At 49.8% G+C, this 9,992-nt stretch overlaps 1 protein-coding gene across 1 annotated transcript; it reads right to left on the bottom strand.

The window, feature by feature from the left end:
* Positions 1–6,286: 6,286 nt before the first annotated feature.
* Positions 6,287–7,144, bottom strand: NKX1-2 (NK1 homeobox 2). The gene has a single exon (XM_036735091.1). The coding sequence runs from the start codon at positions 7,142–7,144 to the stop codon at positions 6,287–6,289; it is 858 nt and encodes a 285-aa protein (XP_036590986.1).
* Between the last annotated feature and the right edge of the window lie 2,848 nt (positions 7,145–9,992).

Genomic DNA, 9,992 nt, shown 5'->3' with positions numbered 1-9,992 from the left:
CCATCATTGTCTGGTTCAGTCTAATCTTCCAGATTTACTTCCCATTCCTCCTCTTCATGCATTCTATAATCAAGTCACACTGGCTCACTTGCTGTTCTGCGAGCCTGTCATTCAATGCCCTGTTTTATTTAACACAAGTGTTTATGAGTGAATTTGTTTGCAAATTCACTATCTATGCTTATGAATGCCTTGTCATTTTTCTGGCCCCAGAACCACACGGGATTGCCACCCATGCCTGGAAGACATTTTCGCCTTACCTTTGCCCCTTCCTTCATGGCTCAGCTCAGTTCCACCTTCTATAGGAAACCAGTCCTGGAGTCACCTAGTCAAGAGTTCTTATCCTGTTTTTGTGTTATGGACCCCTCAGACTCTCTGGTAAAGCCTATGAATCCCTTTGCAGAATCTTGTTTTTAAATTTGCAATATAAATACATAAGATTACAAAGGAAATTATATTGAAATAGAGTTATTAGAATATTTTTAAGCCTAAATTTAAGGACCCCAGGTTGAGAACCGTGCCCCAGCTAATAATACTCTCCCCCTCCTCCACCCTCAAATGACCTCATATTGATGAAACTGGGGGTTGAGAGCTGACTGGTATTCTTGGGCTTGTAATTCCAAGGGACAAGCATTCAGATCCCAAGGTCCCAATTACAATCACGTGTAATTATCTATGCACACGATGTATTCCCCAGAGAATGTGCGCTTCTTGAGAGAAGGGACTTTTTTACATTTTTATCTCGGCTTCCTCCATGCTAATCTAGGTGCCTGGCATGTACAAATGCTTGTTGTATTGAACTGAATGACATACATTCCATCGCTGAGTTTTTGCAACAGGATACAGCGGGAGCTTTCAGTTGACAGAACCTTGCACAACCTAGGGTCCCCTCCGTGCGTGGGGGAAACAGAAAGGCCATCAATTCAATTCAAAAAACATTTATTAAGCACCTACTCTGCGCCAGGCACAGTGCTAAGCGCAAGGAATACAAATAAGAAAAAGAGACCGTCCCTGTCCTCAAGGAGCTTGCTATCTAATGGGTGGAAAGCCAGAGGTGAGGGAGGCCGCTGGGGCCTCCCAGCTTCGGAAGCGTGGTGTTCTGTGTTCTGTGAAGTATGGTCAAATGGAGCTGCCAACGGCGAGTGAGTTACCCAAAAGGTATCGAGCCCTCTGTAGAGGCAAGCTCTGTGAGTTCATGGAATGAGACCTAGACTTGCAGTCAGATGGTTTGCTTTGAACTGGGACTCTGCCACTTCCTTGCGTGACCCTGAGAGAAATTCTTACTCTCCCTAGGATTCGATGTCATTCTCCAGAAGTCAAGGATAATCTTAAATGATTTGTCCAACGGCACTGCAGAGGTGTCGGCTCAAGGTCTTACTCCAGTGACTCAGCCTGACACGGCAGTGACCCTAGGTTCTTAAAGGCTCTGCCGAGTCCCACCGAGAGACCTTTCAGGAGCCCTCCAGGTGTTCACGTCCCACCCTTGAAACTGGTTTGGGCAATTTGTCTGTGTACTCATTGCATCCTCCTGGTAGAATGTAAACACTTTGAGGGCAGGTACTATTTCCTTTTCTACTGTGTAAAGGACAGTGAGCTGTTTTTCAGTAATGTCCAGCTCTTCATGACCTCATCTGGGGTTTTCTTGGTGAAGACACTGGAGTGGTTTGCTATTTCCTTCTCCTCTTCATTTTATGGATGAGGAACTGAGGCAAACAGGATTAAGTGACTTGCCCAGGGACACAGCTAGGAAGTGTCTGAGGCCAGAGTTGAGCTCATGATGAGTTTTCCCTGCTCCAGGGCCAGCACTCTATCTACTTCTCTGCCTAGTTGCCCCAGCTCAGGGCAGTGAGTAGGAGAAAACATATTTAGGTCCTCTCCTCAATATAAAAGAATTGATTTTTTAAGGCCTCAATAGCAGTGAACAACAATTAAACAAAAAATAATTACAAAATCCAATTTATTTTGATAAACACCAAGAAAATTGCCCTTCAGGGAGACTGGAAAGTCAGTAGACACTTCAAAACATCTTGAGACCAAAGGAGACAGCAGAACAGAGCTCTGCAAAAACCTAGGGCACAAAGTAAACGATCTGAATGAATCCAGCTCACAGAGTCCAGGAATAATGAAGTCTTTCCCATTTTTTCAGCTCCTACCACCACCATCACCAACATAGCCAAACCTCTTTACATTCTGATATGTGGAATATTTAGGATGAAACATTTCCCAAAAGTCTTATTCTGTTTATTATTTTAAACAGAAACTTAAAACTGAATTTCTGTTTAAGCCTAGCTCTGTCCTCTCTGCACTCCTAAAACTATATATTTCCTGGCTTGCTATCTGAATTTTGCTTTGGGTAACACTCCCCCCTCCCCCACCATAGCTGACAATTTAGGAGAGGACAGTGACTGATCTGGAGACAAATATACACATAGAAGAGATCAAATGACTCCTGGAATATCAGAGAAACTGAGTCAGAAAGTCCCTACCCACCCACCCAGAGCCTGTTAGGCACCTCCCTCATCTGCTATAGGTTGGATTTGAGGCCATGATGGTTTAAGAAGGTTTCAATGACTAACATGACCTTCTACATCTCATTTGACATCACAGATATATTAAAATGAGCATTTTAATTGGTTGTAAGAAGAGGGAAGCTCTCTGCTATTCCTAAGAACAAAAGGTTCAGAATCTAAATGGCGGTAACCTGTATGTCAGCAAAATACAAGTGTTGTCTTGACCAGAGGTAGTCTTGAGAAGGGACGGTCTCCTCGTTTGGCAAAAATGAATAAATAAATAAGTAAATAAATGAAACCCCAGCGGGGCTTCATTCATTCTATTCCTCCCCTTTCTAGTAGTCAAAGAATAAAATACTTAAAGATGGCAATGCTGCAGCTTCTCCTTAGGAACAGAGTGTGCTTATCACTTGTAGGATTGGTCAGTGAAACAGAAGCAAGGGGGAAATTGGGAGGCACCCAACAAACTAAAGGAGCCTTCCAGACATAGTGACAATTGTAGGTTAATCAAAAGAACCCTAAATTTGAAATCAGAAGATCTAGATGCTGAGTCCCAGTTCTGATACTGACTGCCCATGGCACCTATCTGAGCCTCACCTGTCCAACCTTTGAAATGGGGATAAGCTTATTAAAAAAAACAAAACAAAACAAAAAAAAACAAAAACCTTAAACTGCACTAAAACTTTTGGGACATCCTGTTGATTATCTCCACTTTATCTTGTCTACATCATGTTTGTCCATAGTTATTTAGAAATTGTCTCCCTCATTAGATTGTAAACACCTAACTGTCCTTGCATTTCTTTGTGTCTCCAGTGCCTAGTACAGAACCTGGTACACAGTAGGTACTTAATTAATACTTATTGACCGACTTTCATTGGCTTCTTCGCCAAGGATCCAATGAAAGCAGATCAGAGGGCTGTAGGAGTGGGCAGAATGAACAGTATCTGTCACCTAGTTCAACCCCCTCATTTTACAGTGGAAGAAACTGAGTCTTAGTACTTGGTGGCAGGCAGGAAGAGGCACAACAGGGGATGAAAATCCAGATTTGCTGACTCCAGCTTAGCCCTCTTCTCCCTGTACCTTCCTGCCTCTGGACTAGAAATGCACAAATCATACTCCCACCATATAAAAGCAAGATGTCAAGGAGCCCTGGAAGAAATCAGGGGCTGTGAGGCATGTCCTTCCAAACTTGTTACAAAGACAACCATTTACAATCTCATTTGTGGAAAGAAACTTCAGAATGGAAATTTAGAAAGTGATCTTTACAGCAGCACTTGTTAAAAAGAAAAAGATAAATAATAAAAAGTTACATTTCATGTCAAAATACAAACATGCTTTTAACTTCAAAATAGCTTTTTAAACAGATGGGCAATTTTTTAAAGCCCACTTACTCCCTTACTATGCACATCATCAGGGATTCAGTGCATTTATTAATTATGGGGTCATAGGACCATAGATCTAGAGCTGGAAAAGATCTTGGAGACCACCATAATTACTTCTAAAGCACTCATCTGTCAAGACCCTCACATAATCACAATGGACATTTTCGTAGCAGCACCTGAAAGTTTGCAAAGCCTTTAAATCGATCATTTTATCTGATCCTCACAACAACCTTGTGAGGCACGTCTCTAGGTACTGTTATTGCCTTTTGACAGATAATGAAACTGAGGCTAATGGGGGCAAAGTGGCTGATCCAGAGACAGAAAGCTAAGTAAATGTCCAAGGTCCTTCCTGAATCTAATCCCAGCTGCCTCTGCACATGACGATCAAAACACTCACAGGGTGTTGGGGCTCAGATGAGAGTCTTACGTTTTAGAACTGAAAGGAATGGATAGTTAGTCCATCCTCCCCCATACTACAGAGGAGGACATTTCGGCCCAAATCTGGGAGGAGGAGAGGAATAGCTTGACCAAAGACGATGCTGAGGACACATAAATACTTTATTAGTTTCCCTGAACTTCTTTCCATTTGGAGCCGTGCCCAAATGCTTCTCCCAGAAGTTGGTTCACAATATGCCCTAAATAGAGAAATGGCTACTCTAAATGACTGGTGTAGATTTGGGCTACAGACAGAGTTTAGGACAGAAATTTGGGAGGGCATAATCCTGGTTTCTGCAAAGGAGTTACGCCCTTTCTGTAGGAAACTAAAAGTGGAGCTAGAAGGGAAAAAAAAAAAAACCCGCAGAGGATTAGGGACGCTTTCACAAGGAACAACCAAATCTTCCCATTCAGAAACTGATCGTTCTGCGACGTATATTGTACTAGGATAACCTTGTGTTTGCCCTGTCGACAAGAGCTTTCCATGAGTTTCACTGGGCATTTGACTTTCCTGGCATTTGTTGGCCAATAAACAGATGCAAGTGTGTAACCCAATGAGAACAGAATCCTTTCTCCGACAGAGTTTTGGGACTAAGAGAAGGGTCCTTGGGGTGCTAGAGCATGGAGCAGAAAAAGACCTTGGGAGCATCTAGCTCACACAAGTTGGAGCTGGAAAGGGACCTCTGCTTTTGGCTCATTCTTTGAGAGATGAGAACATTGAGGCCCAGAGAGGGGAAGGGAAAGTGACAAAAGTCTCCTAGGGAGAAGGGGCAGAGTGGGCGCTCAAACCCAGGTCATCTGACTCCCAAACCAGGGTCCTACTCTGCTCGCTCCTGTCTCTTCTCTCCTTCAAAGAGTTTCATTCTAGAGGGGAAGACAGCACCTATTCCCTTGACCTGAATCCTAGGAAGGGGGGATTAGATCATCTCTACCAGTCACATCCAGCTGGAAAAGTCTGCGATTTTAGTTGAGGGTAAGACAACTGATCCAGGGAACTCGAAGGAGGCATCAGAGCGCTAAGGAAAGAACGCCAGCTTGGGAGGCAGGAGCCTGGGTTGCTACCCTGGGTAAGCCATTTCCCTTCTCTGTCAGATAAAGAGATCGGACTATATTGGAGCTTCTTAATCTGCTATTCATGAACTTGGGGGTTTTGTAACTACGATTTGTGGAACTATTTCAATATAATGGGTTTCTTTTGTAGCCCAGGTATTTGACTTTATTCATTTAAAAGCACGATTCCGAAAGGACTCCACAAATTTCACCAGATTTGCCTGGTCAAGCGTCCAGGACCCACCCGAAAGGGCAAGAATCCCTGGGCTGAACGACGTATCACATACTTTCCAGGTCTAACTGTCTCTGATGCCAGGAATCTTTTTCCCTAGTATTGTAAAGCAGACACTCTGGTGAGTAAGAAGAGACTCCAGGCATGGTCTGAATGCTGTCTCGCCCAGAGGGTGGCTTCCAACTCAAGGATTCTCAACAGCAGCCTCCATCTGCAGAGAAAATATTAAAGAATGGGGTGCCGGAGGGCAGGGGTGGAAGCATCTCAGACCCGGTTGATCTTTAGCCGGCTTTTTTTCTCTTGGTTCTTGAAACCGCGAGATATCGTGGAAAGTGAGCCGGAGCCGGAGGACTGGGTTCAAATCTGTCCTTGCCGTTTAATTCTTGGGCGATCTCTCTCTCTCTGGACCTCAGTGTCTTCATCTAAAACAAGACGGCCGGACCATGCGATCCCTGGGACTCCCTTAATATTCTAAAGACCAATAATCCTTAGGGCAGAAGAGACCCAGAAGTTCGGGTCCCCCTACTCCCGCAGTTTTGTAGGAGTCTAGGACAGGCTGGACCTCACCGGACGGGACGCTACGCCCCTTCCTGGACAGTCGGAATATCACCACCACAAAGCAGCACCCCAAGGCGCTAGTTAAGCGGAGGCCCCGAGGCCCGCCTGGAGGTGGGAGTAGATTAGAGGTGTGGGGCATAGAAAGGGCTCAAGTAGGTGGAGCCAAGGAAGGGGGCAAAGGATCCCCCAGCCGCGGCCGCGGCCGCCGTCAGGGGAAAGGAGGCGGCGGCCGGGAAGAGGACGTTGGCCGAGGAATAGGGAGGGAACGTCTGGAAGTGCAGGGCGCTGGGGCCCGGCGGGCTGGGGCTGCGGCCTGGAGGCTGGACTGCGGCTCCCGGTGCTCCCGCGGCTCCCGGTGGGGCGGGCAGCGCAGCTGGCCCGTCGGCGCCCGGGTTCTGTTTCTTCCACTTGGTGCGGCGGTTCTGGAACCAAATCTTCACCTGCGTCTCTGTGAGGCTGAGCGCCAGCGCCAGGTTGAGTCGCTCGCAGACTGACAGGTAGCGCGTGGCCCTGAACTTGTTCTCCAGAGCCACTAGCTGCTCGTAGGTGAAGGCTGTGCGTGCCCGGCGGGGCTTAGCGCAGCTGCTGCCTTCTGGGGGCCGCCTGCGCTTGAGGGGCCGCGGCGACTGGGAGCCCTCGGGGCCCGGGGCCGGCGCCGGGATGCCCCCGCCACCTCGGTACTCCGGGGTCTCCGGCTTCGAGGGCCCCCGACGCCTTCGCTGCAGCCGCCGCCGCTGCCGTCCGAGTCCTTGCCCTCGAAGCCCCGGCACATCCTCATCCTCCTCAGCCTCTGCTTTCTCCCCATCTTCAACCTCCTCGTCGTCCTCGTCGTCCTCGTCTTCCTCCTCGTAGTCTTCCTCCTCCTCTTCCTCCTCCACTGAGCAGTCCAGGACGCAGGCTGGTCGGCTATCTAAAGGGGAGAAGCGAGCCTGGCTAGCGGGGACGCGGGACCCGTCCGGGATTGGCCCGCACCGCCACATTCGCCGCATCAGACTCCGACCCTCTACCTCCGCCGCCTCCCATCCCTAGGGACGTCCTGCCCTACTCTCCCGGCCCCGAGTCCCTGCTCTACCCCACGCTTCCACCAGCGTGCGTCAGTACCCTACCCCTGATCCCCGCCCCCCCACCCAGGCCCACAGAAGCCCAGAAAGGTTTCATTTGGACGGTGACTACACTGTTAGAAGCCATCCCAACCCTTCATTTTACAAAAGAAGAAACCGGTCCCCGACCCGTCCGTGGGATCCGGAGCTGGAAGGAGCCTTCGTGGCTGGGCAAGTCACTGAACCTTCCTTTGTCTCAGTTTCTTCATCTGTAACATGATAGGCGATAGACTAGATAGCTTCTGAGGTTCCAGAACTCCCTTAGGGAGTTATGATCCTATATCCCCAGAAGTCATCCAGTTAGCCCCCTGCCCTACCTTACAAATCATGCTGTCCACCCCCTCCTTTTACAGGGGAGGTAACTGAGGCCCAGAGAGACTCTACACTTATGTTTTGCTCCCTCTAGTTAAGCTGAATCTGGGACAGCTTAAACTTTATTCCTTGCCATATTGTAGGAGTATCTCCCAGTCTTCCCTCCCAAAGAGTACTGATACCCCATCAATAAAGGCCACTATGCCCACTGGGTAAAGATATTTGGAGGTCAAAATTATTAGGGAAAGACAATTTGGGGGGCTATGGTAGAGGGAGATCTTATTACAAAAAGACATTGAGATGTCAGGTGCTCTCAAGTGTTATGTCTCCCAAGTCCCAAGGAGCCGATTTTGGTCTGTGACTGATATAGATTTGGAAGCAATTAAAAAAAAAAGAAGTTATTAAGATCCCCTCCTTTTAAAAAGCGAAATTCCCCCTCTCCCATCTTCTCTCTCCTGCTGTGTTAATAGAGTTTCAGATTTGTGAGGGGCCAGATCGATAGATGTCATCTATTAAAGGTAAGTTTTAATCGAGCAATATTAGGATCAGATAGGGAAAGGGGGTTTGAAGTGCGCACCTGCAAGCTGTGGGAAGGAGATATGCGGGGAGGCAGTAATAGAATATCGATCAATGGGGGGGGGGGGGAGCTCAGGCCCCCTCTGAGGGGCAACCTGAACAATTACTGGGCCTGGCCTTGCTGTCCCAAGCCCAATCTCCCTTGGCCAAAAGCACCTAGAGCCCCAGACAATTATGGCTCAGCTTTGGGTCTGCCCATCTCCCGTAGGTGGGGAGCTGGAGGGGTTGAGATCCCCACCCCATTTTCCCCCTTTCCTCCCCCAGCCTGGGCTCCCTTCCCCCGACAGCCCTCCTGGGCTTCTCTGGGTGGCCACCTCTTTCCTGGGGAAAGATGTCTCTTCACCTGCACCCACTCATCCATTCCCAAAACGACAGTAGCAGGAAATTCCTTTCTCATCCCTAACTGTGGTGGGAAAAAGGAAAAGGGGGGATACAATGGAAAGGATTCCCTCAAAGCAGTGAATGGCTCTGTTCTCATTCTGGGTCAAGGAAGTTAGCTGAAGGAACTCAGATAGTGAAGTGAACTTGGTCCCCCGCCTCAGTCTCCACCCCTTCCCTTCCCACAACTGAGCTGGGCAAAGAGAATCACTGGCTTGCCTGGCAGGTGTATCCATCTCCAGATGTGGCTCAGGCAGCACGGTCAGGGCCCGGTAGTCTCACAGATTTGGTGAGATGTAAGAGATGGCCACCTTAGGCCAAATGCTTGCCCCCTCCCTCCGCATGTGGTCACCCTTTCTTTTTTCCTGACCTGACTCGCTCTTGCATAGCGATAGACAATCCACCCCCTCCTCCTCTCCAAACACAGTCTGCCCTGCCCCGCTCCCTCTGTGTCCTGATGTTTCTTGCGTGGGGGTGGGTGGGGGGGGTGGGGTTGGGGGAACACCTGCCCTGGACAACCCAAGTGGCAGGTGAAAAGTTGGAGCCACTTGGAGCCCCAGCCACCCTCAGCCAGCCCTTGGCTCCTGAGCGCAGGCAGGTAGGGAAGGAAAGAGCAGCCGCGGATCTAGGGGCACCGGAGCGCAAGACATCCTTACCGGAGATCTCAGCCTCCCTCCGGCTGCCGGGCTCCGTCTCAGCAGATTCCGCCTGCCCCAAACTTTTCTCTTGCTCCCGGGAGGCGCAGAGAGCTCCTCGGGCCACCGGGCCCTTTCTTCGGGTGAATTTCTGCGGGTCCAGGATGTCTAAGATGGAGAAGGAGATCTTGTGGTGGCCAGGGGCCACTTTGGCCCCGCTATTCTGACATGCCAGCATGCCCGTCCTTGCAGAGATGCCCACCAAACGGGGCAGCCTCGGGCGGGGGAATCACTCCGGGAAGGTGCCGGGTAGCTTGGGGCAGGAGATCCGTTGAGTCTTGAAGCGAGCCCTCCCCCGGCGCTTCTGGAGGGAAGGATGCAAAGAGACAGCGTCCCCCGGAGTGGCGGACCGACTGACGGACTGATGGATGCGGGGCGGGCAGCACGCCTAGGTGCCGCGATGCCTTAGAGTCAGGCTGGGCCTCCTGGAGGGTCCTGCACCGAGTGGCGGCGCCGCAGATCTCCAGGAGGAGGGGGTGGGGAACGTGGAGGAGGGGGACTGTAAAGTGAAAAGGCTTGGGGGGAGGAGAAGGCGAGGGACTGCGCTGCTATTGGCACTCGCTCAGCTCTGGGGTCTCCAGCCACGTGGAGAGGGATGGAGGGCGGGGGCAAGGGGTGGCACAGGAAGAAGGACCGAGCAGAGGGCTGGCTTTCGAAGGCTCGTTAAGCAAACCCTCCCTCCCAGTGGTTGGTGCCTCTGGCGCGCAGCTGCTTGTGATCTGGACCGGAGGTTCCCGGCTTCTTTGACAAGTAAAGCTTTTTCTCAG

This window comes from Trichosurus vulpecula, chromosome 8 (genome assembly GCF_011100635.1).
Source record: "Trichosurus vulpecula isolate mTriVul1 chromosome 8, mTriVul1.pri, whole genome shotgun sequence".
Taxonomy (NCBI): Eukaryota; Metazoa; Chordata; class Mammalia; order Diprotodontia; family Phalangeridae; genus Trichosurus; species Trichosurus vulpecula.
This window is presented reverse-complemented; position numbering and strand designations above follow the sequence as displayed.